Here is a 19289-nt window from a genome sequence, read left to right on the forward strand (position 1 = left end):
GCATATTCTGAGGAGCCTGGAGGGCGACCACCAGCCTATGTCCCTTGCAGATTTTCCCAGAGCCCCAAGGTCTCCCTACCCCGTGGTAGGAGCAGCCCCAGGATTCCGGAGGGATTGTGCTAGTGAGCAAGGCATTGCAGCAGAGAGTAGCAGCTGTAGGTGGTGGTGCTACGGAAAGGAGAAAGAGGAAGAAAGAAGGAGGTATGTTGGCCATGTTTCCTGACAGCAAGGGCTGGTCCCTTCCTTCCTTGCTGGCTTTCTTGTGCCATGGAATGATGAGCCGCAACTGGTGAGCCCGTGTGCCATGAGCAGCACAGAGGAGCGTCCTCAGCCTGAGAGCTGGCGGGCACAGTGTTGGAGGCTGCTGTCAGGGGTGTTGGCGTGGGTCCTTAGCAGGGGTAGCAGGCTCTTCCGCCGTTGAAGCAGCCCAGGCCTCCGAAGCCAAAGCCTCCAAGGCCAAAGCCTCCAAAGCCGCCGGAGGAGATGGGCACTCCCTGGGCGCTGAGGTTGCTGCCCACGGCAGCTGATGCGGAGGATCCAACGGCAGTGTTCTGGGGGAAGGAGCTGAGGATGGGTCCTGGCAGGGTGACCAGCACGGCAGGAGGCTGGATGACGACGCGGGAGTCCTCGCACTGCCTGACACAGGACTCGTTGCAGCTGTTAGCCAGCGGGGTGGGTCCGCAGGGGCGGCAGATGTCGTAGCAGGACATGTCTGTGGTGTGGAGAGTGCCTGGAAGAGAGGCTGTTGTGAAGGCTGAGGGTGTTGTGGGTGTGTGGAGCGGTGCTGGGGGAGGCCAAGGGAGCGGGAAGGCCTGGGGTATTGTGGAGCATAGGTTTGGGGAGGCAGAAGGGCTGTTGAGGCTGGGGAGAGACGTTGGGTAGTGAGATAAGGCTGGTTGGGTGGGTGAAGAATGGGAGTGGGGTTCAAGCTCACCTTTCTTGTCGCAGGGGAGAAGGCGTCGGGAGGAGTGTGTGAGGGTGCTACGCGCAGGGTCGGCTTTTATGCTGGTCCCCGAGTGCCTTTGGGGCAAGAAACCCTTTGTGCATGACAACACCTTGCGTGAGCTGCTCTTACATGATAATGCCTGGCAAGTAATGAGGTGGGGTGTGTTGTTTTTCCCACAATGCTCTGGTGTCCTTTTCTCCTGTTGAGGATGTGTCTTTGTGGCCGTGGCGGCAGCTTTTTAGTGAGAGTGGCTCTTTGGGTGGCTTTGCATGGAGCGTGCGTTTGAGGGCAGTCAGCAGACGCGGCCAAAGCATGGGAGAGGTGGGGTGTCATGAAGTGAGGTCATGGCGTGTCACTCGTGCGGTGCTGTTTGCGGCTGCATTGTTGTGGTTGGAAACTGTCTTGGGCAGAGTGACCGTGAAATGCTAGAGTTCTCCATTCTTGGAGAAGCTAGGAAGGGGACCAGTAAAACCACTGGATTGGACTTCCGGAGGACTGACTTTGAACTTTTCAGGACACTGGTTGGTAGAGTCCCTTGGGAGGCGGTTCTGAGGGGCAGAGGAGTCCAGGAAGGCTGGGCGCTCTTCAAGAAGGCAATCTTAATGGCGCAGGAGCGGTCCGTCCCCACGTGCCCAAAGACAAGCCTGTTGGGATGAAGGCCGGCGTGGCTCTACAGAGAATTGTGGCTTGAGCTTAGGAGGAAAAAGAGGGATTACAGTCTTTGGAAAAGAGGGCGGGCCACTCAGGAGGACTATAACGATGTTGCGAGGCAGTGCAGGGACAAAATTAGAAAGGGCAAAGCTCATCTGGAGCTCAATCTGGTTGCTGCCATCAAAGACAACAAAAAATGTTTCTACAAATACATGAATGCAAAACGGAGGACTAAGGAGAACCTCCAGCCTTTGCTGGATGCAGGGGGAACTTAGTTACAAAAGATGAGGAAAAGGCGGAGGTGCTTAATGCCTTCTTTGCCTCAGTCTTTAGCGGCAAAGCCAGTTGCTCTCTGGATACCCAGTACCCTGAGCTGGTGGAAGGGGATGAGGAGCAGAATGTGGCTCTCCCTATCCATGAGAAAATGGTTGGCGACCTTCTCCGGCGCTTGGATGTACGCAAGTAGATGGGGCCAGATGGGATCCACCTGAGGATACTGAGAGAACTGGCGGAGGAGCTGGCCAAGCCGCTTACCATCATTTATCAACAGTCCTGACTATCGGGGGAGCTACCAGTCGACTGGTGGCTAGCAAACGTGAGGCCAATTACAAGGAGGGCTGGGGGGTAGACCCAGGAAACTCTAGGCCTGTCAGTTTGACCTCAGTGCCAGGGAAGCTCATGGAGCAGATTATCTTGGGTGTCACCACGCGGCACTTACAGGGCAACCAGGTGATCAGGCCCAGTCAGCATGGGTTTATGAAAGGCAGGTCCTGCTTGACGAACCTGATCTCCTTCTATGACAAAGTGACGCGCTTGGTGGAAGAGGGAAAGGCTGTGGACGTGGTCTACCTTGACTTCAGCAAGGCTTTTGACACCGTTTCCCACAACATTCTCCTCAAGAAACTGTCTGATCATGGCTTGGACTGGCGTACGCTTCGTTGAGTTAAAAACTGGCTGGATAGCCGGGCCCAAAGAGTCGTGCTGAATGGAGTCAAATCCAGTTGGAGGCCGGTCACTAGTAGCATTCCCCAGGGCTCGGTACTGGGGCTGGTCCCCTTTAAGATCTTCGTTGATGATCTGCATGAGGGCAGTGAGTGCACCCTCAGTAAGTTCGCAGATGACACCAAGTTAGGTGCGTGTGTTGATCTGCTTGAGGGTAGGAAGGCTCTGCAGGAGGATCTGGATAGGCTGGACCGATGGGCTGAGGTCAACTGTATGAGGTTCAACAAGGCCAAGTGCCGGGTCCTGCACCTGGGGCACAACAACCCCAAGCAGAGCTACAGGCTGGGACATGAGTGGTTGGACAGCTGCCAGGCGGATAAGGACCTGGGAGTATTGGTTGATAGTCGGCTGAATATGAGCCAGCAGTGTGTTTAGGTGGCCAAGAAGGCCAACAGCGTCCTGGCTTGTATAAGAAGCAGTGTGGCCAGCAGGTCTAGGGAAGTGTTTGTCCCCCTGTACTTGCCTCTGGTGAGGCTGCACCTCGAGTACCATGTTCAGTTTTGGGCCCCTCGCTACAAGAAGGATATGGAGGTGCTCGAGAGAGTCCAGAGAAGGGCAGCGAAGCTGGTGAGGTGTCTGGAGAACAAATCCAAGGAGGAGCGGCTGAGGGAGCTGAGTTTGTTAAGCCTGGAGAAAAGGAGACTCAGAGGCGACCTTATCACTCTTTATAAGTACATTAAAGCAGGCTGTAGCGAGGTGGGGGTTGGTCTATTCTCCCACGTGCCTGGTGACAGAACAAGGGGGAACGGGCTAAAGTTGTGCCTGAGGCGTTTTAGGTTGGATATTAGGAAGAACTTCTTTACTGAGAGGGTTGTGAGGCATTGGAATGGGCTGCCCAGGGAAGTGGTGGAGTCACCATCCCTGGAGGTTAAAAGACGTTTAGATGTTGAACTTAGCGATATGGTTTAGTGGAGGACTTACAATAAGGTCAGAGGTTGGACTAGGTGGTCTTGAGATCTCTTCCAACCTCGACAATTCTGTGATTCTGTGAGTCTCGCCCCATATGTGTGGTGTCCGTGTGAGGGACAATTCTGTTAAATAATACTGGCCTCAGTAGAGACCCCAGAAGGACACCACTCCTCCCTGGTGTCCACCTGGGCACTGAGCTGTTGAGCGCAACTCTTGAGATGTGACCATCCACACAACTCCTTATCTGCTGAGTGGCCCATCATGTCTTTCCATGGTAGTGAGAAGGAGCTATGTAAGAGCATTGTCCAAATGCTTCTTGAACACCAAGAGGCTTGGGCCCTGACGGCCACTTGAGCCCTGCTTTTTGTTCTTTTTGTCGGGTGAAGTTGGAAGAGCGTTGGGAGAAGAAAGCAAGAGGAGGCATCTGAGGATATGGGATGCAGATTGATTTTATTGAGGAAAACATGAAACAGAGGGAGCGTCAAGGTGCATATTCTGAGAAGCCTGGAAGGCGACCACCAGCCTATGTTCCTTGCGTAGAGCAGATTTTCCCAGAGCCCCAAGGTCACCCTACCCCGTGGTAGGAGCAGCCCCAGGTTTCCAGAGGGATTGTGCTAGTGAGCAAGGCATTGCAGCAGAGAATAGTGGCCATAGGTAGTGTTGCTACGGAAAGGTGAAAGAGGAAGAAAGAAGGAGGTATGCTGGCCATGTTTCCTGACAGCATGGGCTGGCTCCTTCCTTGCTTGCTTGCTTTGTTGTGTCATGGAATGATGAGCCGCAACTGGTGAGCCCGTGTGCCATGAGCAGCACAGAGGAGCGTCCTCAGCCTGAGAGCTGACGGGCACAGTGTTGGAGGCTGCTGTCAGGGGTGTTGGCGTGGGTCCTTAGCAGGGGTAGCAGGCTCTTCCGCCAGAGAAGCAGCCCAGGCCACCCAAGCCATAGCGCCCAAAGCCAAAGCCTCCGAATCCCCCAGAGGAGATGGGCACTCCCTGGGCGCTGAGGTTGCTGCCCACAGCAGCTGATGCGGAGGATCCAACGGCGGTGTTCTGGGGGAAGGAGCTGAGGATGGGTCCTGGCAGGGTGACCAGCACGGCAGGAGGCTGGATGACGACGCGGGAGTCCTCGCACTGCCTGACACAGGGCTCGTTGCAGCTGTTAGCCAGCGGGGTGGGTCCGCAGGGGCGGAAGATGTCGTAGCAGGACATTTCTGTGTTGTGGAGTTCGCCTGTAAGAGAGGGTGTTGGGAAGGCGGAGGGTGTTATGGGTGTTTGGAGCAGTGGTGGGGGAGGCCTAGGGAGTGGGAAGGCCAAGGGTAGTGTGGAGCATGGCTTTGGGGAGGCAGAAGGGCTGCTGAGGCTAGGGGGAGAGGCTGCGTGGTCAGGTGGGCGAATGATAGGAGTGGGGTTCAGGCTCACCTTGTTGGTCGCGGGGGAGAAGGCGTCGGGAGGAGTGTGTGAGGGTTCGAGGCACAGAGCCGGCTTTTATGCTGGTCCTTGAGTGCCTTTGGGCAAGAAACCCTTTGCGCATGACAACATTTGGCATGAGCTGCTCTTACATGCCTAAGCCTGGCAAGTAATGAGGTGGGGTGTGTTGTCATTCCCACAACGCTCTGGTGTCCTTTTCTCCTGTTGAGGATTGCTACCTTGCGTGCGTTTGAGGGCAGTCAGCAGATGCGGCCAAAGCATGGGAGAGGTGGGGTGTCATGAAGTGAGGTCATGACGTGTCACTCGTGCGGTGCTGCTTGCGGCTGCATTGTTGTGAGGAGGGGGCCCTATTTGCTCGTGTCACCGTACTGCAGGCTGGTCTGGGCTTCCCAGATGTGCTGGGCATGAGGCGCTGGCACTGATGTCACAGTTGCTCCCTCCTTGCCATCCTGCCCACTCCCTACGCTTGTGTTCATTCCTCATCTTTCACACTGGGTGTCATACATCAGTTGGCGACTTGGTGGCCTTTGTGCTTGGATGGTCTTTTGTGGGAGAAGGGAGGTTGTGATTTTTCTTCTTTTGGCAGCTTGCGGGTGGTCTGGCTCCCTTGTCTTCGTTCCCGCCCATCTGGGATTTAGAACAAGGAGCAGATTCAGCCTGAGCACCCTTCTCTGCGGGCTGAAAACACCCAGCTCTCACACCTTCTCCTCATACTGAAGAGGCTCCAGACCCTTCAGCATCTTGGTAGGAACGCTCTGGAATTGCTCCAGCCTGTCTGCTTCGACCTTCCACTGGGGCGCCTCAAACTGGACAAAGGACTCCACAAGGGGCCTCACCAGTGCTGAGGAGAGATGACAGTGCGTCTTCCTCAATTTGCTGGCAACGCTCTTCGCCATGCCTTTCTGGAGCCTGGTGGCCTCTTTTGCCGGAAGACTGCATTGCTGATTGATCATCAGCTTGCTCTCCAACAGCAACACAAGGTCCAGCTCGGCAAGGCTGCCTGCCCCTTTGTCAGACAACCCCATGTCCTGCTGCTCGGCGTTAGTCCTCCCTAGAGGCAGCAATTTGCTTTGTCCCTTCTGCAACTTCATGATGTTCCTCTCTGCCCAGTTCTCCAACCTCTGCACATCATTCTGAATGGTGCCACGTTCATCACGTGCATCAGTCGCTCCTCCGTGTCTTGGGTCATCTGCAGACTTCCTGTGGGGTCACTCCATTCCATTACCCACCTCACTAATGAGGATATGGAACAGTGCTGGCCTCACTGCTGAGCCCTGACCCACACCGCTAGGTCCTTGCTTCCAAGACCGCTCTGTGCCACTCAGCACAAGCCTCTGCACCCAAGCAATCGGCCACCTTTCAGCCCACCTCTGTGCCTTTATCTAACCTATATTTTGTCTGCTTCTCTATGAGCGTGTCATGGGAGCAAGAGCCAAAGAAAGCCCTTACTACATACAGGCTTTACTAAAGTTGAGCATCAGGCACTGCTTTTTCCCCATCCACCAAGCTAGTCACTTCAACATAGAAGACGCTGAGGAGGTTCTCGCGTGACTTTCCGTATGTAAATCCTTGCTGACTACTGCCCATCACATTCTGGTTCTTCGTCTGCTTGACAGCGCTTTCTGGGTGGATTTCCTTTAGAACCTTCCCAGCGACTGAAGTCAGGACAACCAGCCTCTGGCTGCGCACACCTTCCTTCTTCACCTTCTTGAACAGAGGAGCGGGGTGAGTCTCTTCCAGCCTTCAGGAGCCTCTCCCACTCACCAGGACCTTTCCAAGAGAATTAGTAGTGGCCTTGTAAGGACACCACACTGTGCCCTCAGCATTCGTGGCTTCAATGCAGTAGGCCTCACGGACCATGGCACACCCAGTTGCACAGCCCCTCTTCCTACCGTGCTTCATTGTCCTCAGAAACCAACACTACTCACTTCAGCAGCAAGCCAAATCCACCTCAGCCGAACGGGGACAGGCCTTGCTAATCGGCAGCAATGCCAGGACCACCCAGCCAGGAGGTGCTCACAGCTGCGGACCTGCGCACCATGCATGCCTCCAATTGCCCGCTGCCGGGTCCAAACCCTGCGTCTTACCATCAAAGCCTACGCAGGGAAAGGGCCTCACCCTTGGACGCTCAGCACTGAACAAGACCCCAAAAGCTCTGCCTCAGTCTCCCTGACAAACCACTGCCCCTCAGCTCAGGGCTTGCAAGCTCTCAACCAGGCCTGAGAGGACAACGTCCTGCTGTCTCAAACACCTCTCCTCCACATGATCAAACTACCACCCCTAAGCTGACACAAGAAGAAAACACGCAGCCTCCCTTCTCCCACAAAAGGACCTTCCAAGCACAAAGGCCACCAAGCCACTGACTGATGAAGCACACCCAATGTGAAAGATGAGGAATAAATACAAGCATAGGGAGTGGGCAGGATGGCAAGGAGGGAGCGAGTGTGAAACCAGTACCAGCGCCTCGTGCCCAGCACATCTGGGAAGCCCAGACCAGCCTGCAGTACGGTGACACGAGCAAATAGGGCCCCCTCCTCGCAACAATGCAGCCGCAAACAGCACCAAACGATTGACATGCCATGATCTCACTTCATGACACCCCACCTCTCCCATACTTTGGCCGCATCTGCTGACTGCCCTCAAATGCACGCTCCATGCAAATCCACCCAAAGAGCCACTCTCACTTAAAAGCTGCCACCATGGCCACAAAGACACATCCTCAACAGGAGAAAAAGGACACCAGAGTGTTGTGGGAACAACAACACACCCCACCTCATTACTTGCCAGGCTTTGGAATGTAAGAGCAGCTCACGCTAATTGCAGTCATGCACAAAGGGTTTCTTGCCCCAAAGGCACTCGGGGACCAGCATAAAAGCAGACCCTGCGCGTAGCACACTCACACACTCCTCCTGACGCCTTCTCCCCTGCAACCAACGAGGTGAGCCTGAACCCCACTCCCATCCTTCACCCATCTGACCAGCCTTCTCTCTAGCGGCCACTCCACCAGCCTCAGCAGCCCTTCTGCCTCCCCAAAGCCATGCTCCACACTACCCCAGGCCTCCCTAGTGCCTTGGCCTCCCCCAGCTCTGCTCCAAACACCCCCAACACCTTCCGCCTTCCCAACACCCTCTCTTCCAGGCACCCTCCACAACACAGACATGTCCTGCTACGATATCTGCCGCCCCTGCGGACCCACCCCGCTGGCTAACAGCTGCAATGAGCCCTGTGTCAGGCAGTGCGAGAACTCCCGCGTCGTCATCCAGCCTCCTGCCGTGCTGGTCACCCTGCCAGGACCCATCCTCAGCTCCTTTCCCCAGAACACCGCCGTTGGATCCTCCGCATCAGCTGCCGTGGGCAGCAACCTCAGCGCCCAGGGAGTGCCCATCTCCTCTGGGGGATTCGGAGGCTTTGGCTTTGGGGGCTATGGCTTGGGTGGCCTGGGCTGCTTCTCTGGCGGAAGAGCCTGCTACCCCTGCTAAGGACCCACGCCAACACCCCTGACAGCAGCCTCCAACACTGTGCCCGCCAGCTCTCAGACTGAGGATGCACCTCAGTGCTTCTCATGGCACACGGGCTCACCAGCTGCAGCTCCCTCAGTTTCTTGTTTTCCTCAATAAATCAATCTGCATCCTGAGATTCCTCCTCTTCCTGTCTTCTCCCAATGCTTTTCCAACTTCACCCGACAAAAAAAAACAAAAACAAAAAGCGGGGCCATCAGTGCCCAAGCCTCTTTGTGTTCAAGAAGCATTTGGACAATGCTCTTACATAGTTCCTTCTCACTACCAGGGAAATACATGATGGGCCACTCAGCAGATAAGGAGTTGCCTGCATGGTCACATGCCAAGTGTTGCGCAGAACAGCTAGCTTGTCTTAAGAATTTAGTTGAGAGTTTAGTGTGACTGATGTCTCGCTAGAATGGAGAGACATATATTTGACATTTAGAATAGAATAATTGCCAGAGGTTACTCAGTGAAGCTAAACAGTTGTCCACTTCTTAAGTGATGGTTCAGTGTTGAGGAAACTTTAAGGCTCAGATGAGGAGGATACGCAATGAAGTACTTACATGGTATTGTCTTTGGCAACAAGGCCTGCAACCCTAGGTATCTGTAACACCAGGGAATCTTGGTGTGCTGAGTCTAAAAAACATAGTATGGAGAGTGGAGCAAAGCAAAGGCACTGTGGCCAGACTCTGTGACGTCTCTTCAGGGATCAGGAACCGGATAGTATTGTGGAACTGACAGACTACATGGGCAGCTCTGGCTCAAACTGATAACCAAAGCATGGCCTTTTGGTGAACAAGGACTTGTACTCCTGTTGCTTCTGATTTACTAGACTGAAAGTGTATTCTCTTATTTGTGAATCTGTGATCGTGATTGTGTAATTGTGCTTATAATGCTTATTGCATTAAGTGTGCATGCATGATGGTGATAATTCAACATACATTGAATGTAACCAGACTTATAGTGGCAGGCGGGTTTGCTGAGCAGAACCTTGAGTCAGCAATGCAGCCTTGTGGCAAAAGAGGCCACCAGGCTCCAGGAGTGCATGGGGAAGAGCGTTGCCAGCAAATTGAGGAAGGTGCTCCGTCATCTCTCCTCAGCACCGGTGAGGCCTCTTGTGGAGTCCTTTGTCCAGTTTGAGGTGCCCCAGTGAAAGCTGGAAGCAGACAGGCTGGAGCAATTCCAGTGCATTGCTACCAAGATGCTGAAGGGCCCGGAGCTTCTTCGATATGAGAAGAAGGTGAGAGAGCTGGGCGCTTTCAACCCGCAGAGAAGGATGCTCAGGCTGAATCTGCTCCTTGTTCTAAATCCCGGATGGGCGGGAACGAAGACAAGGGAGTCAGACTAAATTTAGTTACTGCCTGGTGCCAGGACAAAGGGCACGCCTCACAGCATACCCCTAAAGGAAGCGCATCTAAGGGCTGACCCCTTGAGGAGTCAGATGCAGACAAACACCAACAAGGAATTAGGGTGAGTAATTCACTCCAAGGGGTATTTTGGAAGTGCATGACTGAATTTAAATACCCCCAAGAACCCTGCAGTAAGTCTCAGCTGAACCTTGCCATTCTTGAGCCTTTAAGTCACTGTTTCTATTGTAGCAAATCCCATTAAAATAATTCTGTTAAATTCTCAGATGATCAAAGGTTGATGAAGAGCTGTTAAAAATCATACCATCTATACCTCAAAATATAAAATAAATCCCAAATTGCTGCTCTATTAAAGCAGTGTAAAATCTAATTCCATGACATGTGTACACCCCTTAGTGTGGTCATCCATATGTATTGATGATGGGCTGGAAAACCAGCTGGTGCCCACCTGTGTTGTTGGTGATGACATCCTTGAGAGGGGAGGTTCAGTGGGCCTTTACAACCCCACCCAATGGCCTCTTGAGCAACGAGTTGGTAGTAGGTGAACTGGAAAGAGCATTGGGTTGAAAAAAGGAAGGGGACGAATGTCAGGATGGGATGCAGATAGATTTTATTGAGGGGAAAAAAAAATGAAAGGAAGGAGCCACAATACAAGTGCCAGGGTATGAGGTGCTATTAGAGTGACCACCAGCTGCTCTCCCTTGTCTACAGCACATTTCCCCAGAGCACTGAGAACTTCCTGTCCTAATGAGGAGAGTAGCAGAGAGAGTCTCAATCCATGGTGGCATTTGGCTTATGAACCAGTCATAGCAGCAGAGAGTAGCGGCCGTAGGTGGTGGTGCTGAGGAAAGGAGAAAGAGGGAGAAAGAAGGAGGCATGTTGGCCATGTTTCCTGACAGCATGGGATGGCCCCTTCCTTCCTTGCTTGCTTTGTTGTGCCATGGAGTGATGAGCCGCGGCTGGTGAGCCCGTGTGCCATGAGAAGCACAGAGGAGAGTCTTCAGGCCGAGAACTGTCTTCCGTGGTGTTGGAGGCTTCTGTCAGGGGTGTTGGCGTGGGTCCTTAGCAGGGGTAGCAGGCTCTTCTGCCAGAGAAGCAGCCCAGGCCTCCGAAGCCATAGCCTCCAAGGCCAAAGCCTCCGAAGCCACCGGAGGAGACGGGCACTCCCTGGGCGCTGAGGTTGCTGCCCACGGCAGCTGATGCAGAGGATCCAACGGCGGTGTTCTGGGGGAAGGAGCTGAGGATGGGTCCTGGCAGGGTGACCAGCACAGCAGGAGGCTGGATGACGACATGGGAGTCCTCGCACTGCCTGACACAGGGCTCGTTGCAGCTGTTAGCCAGCGGGGTGGGTCCGCAGGGGCGGCAGATGTCGTAGCAGGACATGTCTGTGTTGTGGAGGGTGCCTGGAAGAGAGGGTGTTGGTGAGGCGGGGGGTGTTGGGTACATGAGGAGTGGTTCTGGGGGAAGCCAAGGGATTGGGGTGGCCTGGGGTTATGGGAAGTATGGCTTAGTGGTGGCAGAAGGGCTGCTGAGGCTGGGGGCAGAGGGCATGTGGAGAGATAGGCCTAGTGGGGTGGGTGAAGGAGGGGAGAGGGGTTCAGGCTCACCTTGTTGGTCACAGGGGATAAGGTGTTGGGAGGAGTGTGTGAGGGTGCCACACGCAGGGCCGGCTTTTATGCTCGTCCTTGAGTGCCCATGGGGCAAGAGAGCCTTTGCGCATGACAGCATTTGGCATGACCTGCTCTTGCATTCCAAAGCCTGGCAAGTAATGAGGTGGGGCATGTTTTTGATCCTGCAACACTCAATTTTCATGTCCTTCTCTGGAGGACATGTCCGTTTGGCAATGGTGGCACCTTTTACGTCAAAGTATTAGAGGCCAGAGGATTGCTCTTGAAGGTGCATGTCAAAGCGGGCAGAAGACGTGACCCAAGCATAGGAGAGGAGCAGTGTTTTCAGTGAGCTCATGGTGCTGCTCTCATGTGGTGTGATTGCGGCTCTGTTGTGAGGAGGGGCTTCTTGCATGCGCTGGGCATGAGGTGCAGCCACTTCCTTTTATGACAAGGTTACCCATCTAATAGACCAAAGGAAGGCAGTAGATGCAATTTCTTTGGATTTCAGCATACCTTTTGATACTGTTTCTCACAACATCCTCCGGGACAAAATGTCCAGCATGTACGTAGATAAATACATAACACAGTTGGTGGACTGTTGGCTGACTGGTCAAATTCAAGGAGTTGTAGTAAAGGGGGGTTCATCACGCTTGCTCCCAGTCACTAGTCGTGTTTCCTAGGACTCCATTTTAGACCCAGTTTTCTTTGATGTTTTTGCACATGGTCTGGATACAGGACTCAAATGAGTACTAAGTAAGTTTACAGATTATATGAAATAAGGCGTTGCTGTTGTCTCCCTCAAGGGTGGGGAGGTTGTGCAAAGAGTTCTTGACAGACCACAGGGCTGTGCAATCACCAGTCATACGAAGTTTAAGAAGAGTAAGTACCAGATTCTGCACCTGGGGCATGGTAACCTGTCCTAGTGTATGTACAGACCGGGGGATGAGGTACTGGGGAGCTGCCCCACAGAAAGGGATCTGTGGCTTCTAGTTGACAGTAAGTTGAGTAATGAAGTGGGGTGTGTTTTCTTACCTCAAATGTTCCCTTTTTGGGTCCTGCTATTCAGGACATGGCCAATTATCATGGCAGTGCATTTCAAGTGTCAGTATTAAAGGCCAAAAAATAGTTCTTGAATGTGTGTGTAAGAATCATTAAATGATCGAATGTTTTCAGTGGGAAGGCATGTTAATTCTAAGATTCCTGTAGGCCTGTTTTAGTTACTGGTGTGTTATAAATGGCTAAGCAAACTTGCTGAGTGCCTGCTCAATACCACCATGCATATTAGTGACAAAGAGGTCAAATACTGGTCCCAGGACAAAATCCTGAAAGAAAGCACTCCTCCCTGGTCTCTATATGAGCATTGAGCTGTTGCCCACAACTCCTTGAATGTTCTCATCCAGCCAATCAGTTGTCTGCTAAGTGGTCCATCTGTCAAACCCGTGAGAATCCTCTTTAAAAACAAGGATATATATGTAAGAGTGCTGTCCAGATCCTTCTTGAACATCAACAGGCTTGGGCCCAGCCAGCCTTCTGATCTTTGCTTTATTTTGAGTGAAGTTGAAGGAGTTTTGGGAGCAGAAAGGAAGAGAAGATATCACAGGCTGACATACACAAGAACTTTGTTGTGGAAAAAGAGTGCAAAGATGTGAGAGTAGAAGGGGCCTGTTCTGTGCTGCAAGTAGTGCAAGTAGTCAGGCTGTGTCCCATTGTAGAGCAGATTTTCCCAGAGCCCCAAGTTCTTCCTGCAGTGCAATAGAATCAAGACATGGAAGGTGCTGGGTGGGTTTGTGGCTGCGAGCACGTCATTGCAGTGGAGAGTACTGGACATGGAAGACAGTGGTAGGAGTAGAAGGAAATGAGAGTAGACTGTTGATCAGCCATGTTACCATGCAGCACGGACTGGCCCCCTTTCCTACTTGTGTGTGGAGTACCATGAGAAGTAGAACTGTGGCTGGTGAACCCACGAACAGCACAGAGATGCATCCTCACTCTGAGAAGTGGCTTGCACAGTCTTGAAGGCTTCAGTCAGGGACGTTGGCGTGGGTCTTTCGCAGGTGTAGCAGCGTCTTCTGCTGGAGAAGCAGCCAAGGCCTTCGGAGCATCAATAATAAATTCAACAATCATGGATTTATGAAGAACACATCCGATGTGACCATCTGCAGAATCTTCTATGTAGAAGTGACTGACATTCTACATATACGACTCTGTGATAATGTTTGTTGTGAAGGCGTAGGATCATGTTGCAGAAGAAATCAGGTCAAGTTGTGCTGACATGAGGAGATTGTTTAAGAGGGCATAGTCAGAAGAGCCTTAGAGTGCCCAAGGCTTTAGTTGGGCACATATATCACAGAATCATAGAATCACAGAATTGTCTAGGTTGGAAGAGATCTCAAGACCACCTAGTCCAACCTCTGACCTTATTGTAAGTCCTCCACTAAACCATATCGCTAAGTTCAACATCTAAACCTCTTTTAACCCCCAGGGATGGTGACTCCACCACTTCCCTGGGCAGCCCATTCCAATGCCTCACAACCCTCTCAGTAAAGAAGTTCTTCCTAATATCCAACCTAAAACACCTCTGGCACAACTTTAGCCCGTTCCCCCTTGTTCTGTCACCAGGCACGTGGGAGAATAGACCAACCCCCACCTCGCTACAGCCTGCTTTAATGTACTTATAAAGAGTGATAAGGTCGCCTCTGAGTCTCCTTTTCTCCAGGCTTAACAAACTCAGCTCCCTCAGCCGCTCCTCCTTGGATTTGTTCTCCAGACGCCTCACCAGCTTCGCTGCCCTTCTCTGGACTCTCTCGAGCACCTCCATGTCCTTCTTGTAGCGAGGGGCCCAAAACTGAACACGGTACTCGAGGTGCAGCCTCACCAGAGGCAAGTACAGGGGGACAAACACTTCCCTAGACCTGCTGGCCACACTGCTTCTTATACAAGCCAGGACGCTGTTGGCCTTCTTGGCCACCTAAACACACTGCTGGCTCATATTCAGCCGACTATCAACCAATACTCCCAGGTCCTTATCCGCCTGGCAGCTGTCCACTCATGTCCCAGCTTGTAGCTCTGCTTGGGGTTGTTGTGCCCCAGGTGCAGGACCCGGCACTCGGCCTTGTTGAACCTCATACAGTTGACCTCAGCCCATAGGTCCAGCCTATCCAGATTCTTCTGCAGAGCCTTCCTACCCTCAAGCAGATCAACACACGCACGTAACTTGGTGTCATCTGCGAACTTACTGAGGGTGCACTCACTGCCCTCATCCAGATCATCGATAAAGGTATTAAAGAGGACCGGCCCCAATACCAAGCCCTAGGGGTCACCATTAGTGACCAGCCTCCAACTGGATTTGACTCCATTCAGCACGACTCTTTGGGCCCGGCTATCCAGCCAGTTTTTAACTCAACGAAGCGTACACCAGTCCAAGCCACAAGCAGCCAGTTTCTTGAGAAGAATGTTGTGGGAAATAGTGTCAAAAGCCTTGCAGAAGTCAAGGTAGATGACATCCGCAGCCTTTCCCTCATCCACCAAGCGCGTCACTTTGTCATAGAAGGAGATCAGGTTCGTCAAGCAGGACCTGCCTTTCATAAACCCATGCTGACTGGGCCTGATCACTTGGTTGCCCTGTAAGTGCCTCGTGATGTAAGTGCCTCCATGAGCTTCCCTGGCACTGAGGTCAAACTGACTGGTCTATAGTTCCCCGGTTCTACCCTCCAGCCTGTCTTGTAGATGGGCGTCACATTTGCTAGCTGCCAGTCTAATGGGACCTCCCCCAATAGGGGGGTCTTGGGTGTAGGTCTTGGGTGATGCGCTGGAAGCCCAGGTGGTGCCCACTTGTGGTGATGTTGGTGACATCCTTGCCAGGTGTGGTGGTTTTACTCATCTGGACAGCTGAGCTCTGCCACAACTGTTCTCTCACTCCCCCTCCTCAAATGGAAAGGTGGGAGAAAATATAATGAAAAGGGCTCAAGGGTTGAGATAAGGACAGGGAGATCACAAAACAACAATAGTCACAGGCAAAACAGGCTCAGCACTGGGAGATTAATAAAACTTATTATTCATTCCTAATAAGCTAGAGCAATGAGAAAGAAACAAAACACAAACAAAGTAAAGATATCTACCTCTGCCCACCCTATTCCACCTACTCCCCTCAAGCGGCATAGGGCAACATGAAAGGTGGGCTGCAGTCAGTCCTTGTTGCTTCATGTCCGCCACTCCTTCGTGGTCCCTCTCTGCCCCTGCTCCAAGTTGGATCCCTCCAATGGGGCATTCATAGCTTCTTTTGGCAACCTGTTCTGGTGCCTCACCACCCTCACAGTAAAGAATTTACTCCTAATATCTAATCAAACTCTATCCTCTTTTCATTGAAAACATTTCCCCCTTGTCCTGTTATTATCTACATGAGTAAATAATCCTTCTCCATCTTTTTTAGAAGCCCCCTTCAAGTACTGAAATGTCTCAAGGAAGTCTCCCTGGAGCCTTTTCTTCTCCGGGCTGAACAACCCAGGATCTATGAGCCTTGCTTCATAGGAGACATGCTCCAGCCCTCTGATTTTCTTTGAAGCCTTCCACTGCACTAAGTATAACAGGTACACATCTTTCTTGTGCTGGGGGCCCCAAACCTGAAAGCAGTACTCCAGATGGGGCCTCACAAGGTGTGCTGGTTTTACCCTGCTAGGCAGCTAAACACCACAACTGCTATCTCACTCCCCTTCCTTAGATGAGGAGGGGAAGAAGTAAAATAAAGAAGAACTCACGGGTTGAGATAAAGATAATTTAATTAAAGGTAAAAATAATAATAATAAATATTAAGGAAAGATTAATATTAACTAAACAATTTAACTAAAGGGAAAAAAATGAAAGGTGAAAAGGGGGGAAGGGAAAAAAGGAAAAACAAACAAACAAACAAAAACAAACAACAAATAAAGGTTATGTGGAAGTGCAGAGGAAATAAATTACTCTCTACTTCCCACAGATGAGCGATGCTTGACCACATCCTTGAAGCAGGGCCTCAACGTACGTAGCCTATTTTCAGTAGGAGGATCGACGTTTTCACAATGAGAGCCCAGCCCTCCCCTCTTCTGTTTCCACCTTTTATTGTTGAGTGTGACATCATATGGTATGGAATATCCCTTTGGCTGCTTTAAGTCAGCTGCCCTGGTGATGTTTCTCTTCTCACTTTTTTGTCCACCCCCTAGGAGAGTTAGAGAGAGTCCTAATGTGCCAGCACTGCTCCGTCGTAGACACAGCACTGGTGTGATAACATTGCTGTTCTAGCTACAAGTGCAGAGCACAGCACTGTATTGGCTGCTGCAGGGAAAGCTAACATCCCAGCCAGACACAGTACACAAGGACAGAGTAGAGCGGGACAATCAACACACTCGACCTGCAGGTCACACCTCTGTTGATGCGGCACTGCATGCAGTTGGCCTTCTGGGCTGCAGGTGTGCGTTGCTGTATCCTGTTGAGCCTTTCATCCACCAGAACAACCCAAGTCCTTCTCTGCAGGGCTGCTCTCAATGAGTTCTTCTCCCAGTCTGTACTCCTGTCTGGGATTGCCCCGAACCAGTTGCAGCACGCTGCACTTGGACTTGTTGAACCTCATGTGGTTCACGTGGGCCCACTTCTCCAGCCTGTCCAGGTCACTTTGACTGGAGCGCGTTGTGTGAAGAAAGGAGAAGTGTCAGGCTGGCATGCATTAGAACTTTATTGAGGAAGACTCGTGAAAAGGAGCACAAGCAGCAGGGCCCTGGTCAGAGGTGCAGGCACAGTGACCATCAGCAGCTAGGCATATTGTGTGGAAGATATTCCCAGACCCCAGAGATCAGAGTATCCTCAGTCCATGAAGTTGGCTGCAGGGCATTGTTAGCTGCTGTCAGGGGTGTTGGCGTGGGTCCTTAGCAGGGGTAGCAGGCTCTTCTGCCAGAGAAGCAGCCCAGGCCTCCGAAGCCAAAGCCTCCAAGGCCAAAGCCTCCGAAGCCGCCGGAGGAGATGGGCACTCCCTGGGCGCTGAGGTTGCTGCCCACAGCAGCTGATGCGGAGGATCCAACGGCGGTGTTCTGGGGGAAGGAGCTGAGGATGGGTCCTGGCAGGGTGACCACCACGGTGGAAGGCTGGATGGCGACGTGGGAGTCCTCGCACTGCCTGACACAGGGCTCGTTGCAGCTGTTAGCCAGCGGGGTGGGTCCGCAGGGGTTGCAGAGGTTGTAGCAGGACATGTCTGTGTTGTGGAGGGTTCCTGGAAGAGAGGGTGTTGTGAATTCAGAGGGTGTTGGGGGTGTGTGGAGCACTGCTGGAGGAGGCCAAGGGAGTGGGAAGGCCAAGAGTGGCGCTGTGGGGAGCCTGACAGAGGGGAGGTGGACTGGCTGCTGAGGCTGGGGTCAGAGGGCGTGTGGAGAGATAGGCCTGGTGGGGTGGGTGAGAGAGGGGATCAGGGTTCAGGCTCACCTCGTTGGTTGCAGTGGAGAAGGCGTTGGGAGGAGTGTGTGAGAGTGCGAGGAGCAGAGCTGGCTTTTATGCTGGTCCCCGAGTGCCTGCGGGGCAAAAGAGCCTTTGCACATGACAGCATATGGCATGACCTGCTCTTGCATGCCAAAGCCTGGCAAGTAATGAGTTGAGATGTGTTGTCATTCCCACAATGCTCCCTTTTCATTTTCTCCTTTGAGGATGTGTCTTTTTAACTTGGCGGTACATTTCAAGTGAGCGTATTAAAGAACAAAGGTTAGTTCTTGAAGGTTCATGAAAGAGCAAATAGAAGATGCATCTAAAGCATGTGAGAGGTTCATTGTCATCAGTGACATCATGGTTTGGCACTCATGAGGTTTGGTTGGTGGCTTTGTTGTGAGGAGGGGGCATTGGCTGTTGGCATCCCCAGCAGGTTGGTCTGGATTTCCCAAGTGTGCCAGGTATGATGCTCTTCCAATTGCATCACATTCACTCCCTCCGTGCCTTCATCCCAACTCACCAGCCTGCGTTTAGCCCTTGTTTTTCCCTGTTGGGTGTGCTACATTGGTGGCTTGATGGCCATCTTGCACGTAGTGGCTGTATGTGGGAGCAAGCGGGTTCCCTGTCTTGTCCCTGGGACTGCAGTCTGAGGAGGCAGAGGACGGGTGTTTGCGTTACAGGGTGTTGTAGTCGTGGGCCTGTCTCAGGGGTGACAAGACTAAGTGCGCTGGGAGTCCTGCCATGCTTCCCAAAGGGTTGCATTGGCACCTCAATAATGCTCCATTTTCTGGGGCCAGCATGTTGACAGCCAGGGCTTTGGCATCCTGCGGTTTGATGGGAGTCCCTTGGGCTGTCTGGTGAGGCATGGTAGAGGCTCACAGGAGAGAGGCTGTCCCTCATTAGAGGTAGAGGACAGACATGTGGAACTGTCCACAAGGTTTGGCCCCATGGTTCATGGGAGTTCTCTGGGGTGAGCTAAAGGGGGAATCCTACTCCTGTGCATGGTGTTTGATGTTGAGACAGACGATGTGGACCTTTCAGAGGGGAGCTGGAGGTGTGCATGCTGCTTGTGGCTGTGGACCTGAGGCCACAGTGGTGATGGCTGCATTCCAAGGAGTGGGGGATTTGCAATGCCACTCCCTGATCTGCCGAGGTGAGTGTTTTGTAGGCTGTCTCACTGGAGCTTGTTGATGAGGATGCTGGGAAGACTGTGGCTGGTTATGCAGGAGTTCTTGGGACCTGAAGGGCTGCACCTGCAAACACTGAGCATCCTGGCTGATGTTTCACATACTTTTTGTACTGTGGTGCCCAGAACTGCACACAGTACTTAAGGTGAGGCTGCACAGCGCAGAGCAGAGCGGGACAATCCCTTCCCTTGACCGACTAGAAATGTCGTGCTTGATGCACCCCAAGATACATTTGGCCCTCCTGGCTGCTAG

At 52.5% G+C, this 19289-nt stretch overlaps 5 protein-coding genes across 5 annotated transcripts; 1 reads left to right on the forward strand and 4 right to left on the reverse strand.

Annotated features, from left to right (window-relative positions):
* Positions 1 to 389: 389 nt before the first annotated feature.
* Positions 390 to 710, reverse strand: LOC311206840 (feather keratin 3-like; the record flags this gene model as incomplete). Its single annotated transcript, XM_084282590.1, has 1 exon — positions 390 to 710. The coding sequence occupies one exon, from the start codon at positions 708 to 710 to the stop codon at positions 390 to 392; it is 321 nt and encodes a 106-aa protein (XP_084138716.1).
* A 3682-nt stretch (positions 711 to 4392) lies between these two features.
* On the reverse strand, positions 4393 to 4713 carry LOC311206846 (feather keratin 1-like; the record flags this gene model as incomplete). The annotated part of the gene is made up of 1 exon (XM_084282600.1): positions 4393 to 4713. One exon carries the CDS (start codon positions 4711 to 4713, stop codon positions 4393 to 4395), a length of 321 nt encoding a protein of 106 aa, XP_084138726.1.
* A 2207-nt stretch (positions 4714 to 6920) lies between these two features.
* Positions 6921 to 8411, forward strand: LOC311206423 (feather keratin 1-like; the record flags this gene model as incomplete). The annotated part of the gene is made up of 2 exons (XM_084281704.1): positions 6921 to 6999; positions 8071 to 8411. 2 exons carry the CDS (start codon positions 6921 to 6923, stop codon positions 8409 to 8411), a joined length of 420 nt encoding a protein of 139 aa, XP_084137830.1.
* Positions 8412 to 10861: 2450 nt separating this feature from the next.
* On the reverse strand, positions 10862 to 11182 carry LOC311206845 (feather beta keratin-like; the record flags this gene model as incomplete). The annotated part of the gene is made up of 1 exon (XM_084282599.1): positions 10862 to 11182. The coding sequence occupies one exon, from the start codon at positions 11180 to 11182 to the stop codon at positions 10862 to 10864; it is 321 nt and encodes a 106-aa protein (XP_084138725.1).
* Positions 11183 to 17303: 6121 nt separating this feature from the next.
* LOC311206850 (feather keratin 1-like) lies at positions 17304 to 17624 on the reverse strand (the record flags this gene model as incomplete). The annotated part of the gene is made up of 1 exon (XM_084282604.1): positions 17304 to 17624. One exon carries the CDS (start codon positions 17622 to 17624, stop codon positions 17304 to 17306), a length of 321 nt encoding a protein of 106 aa, XP_084138730.1.
* Positions 17625 to 19289: the final 1665 nt, after the last annotated feature.

Source organism: Netta rufina (assembly GCF_964035555.1).
Source record: "Netta rufina genome assembly, chromosome: 2".
Taxonomy (NCBI): Eukaryota; Metazoa; Chordata; class Aves; order Anseriformes; family Anatidae; genus Netta; species Netta rufina.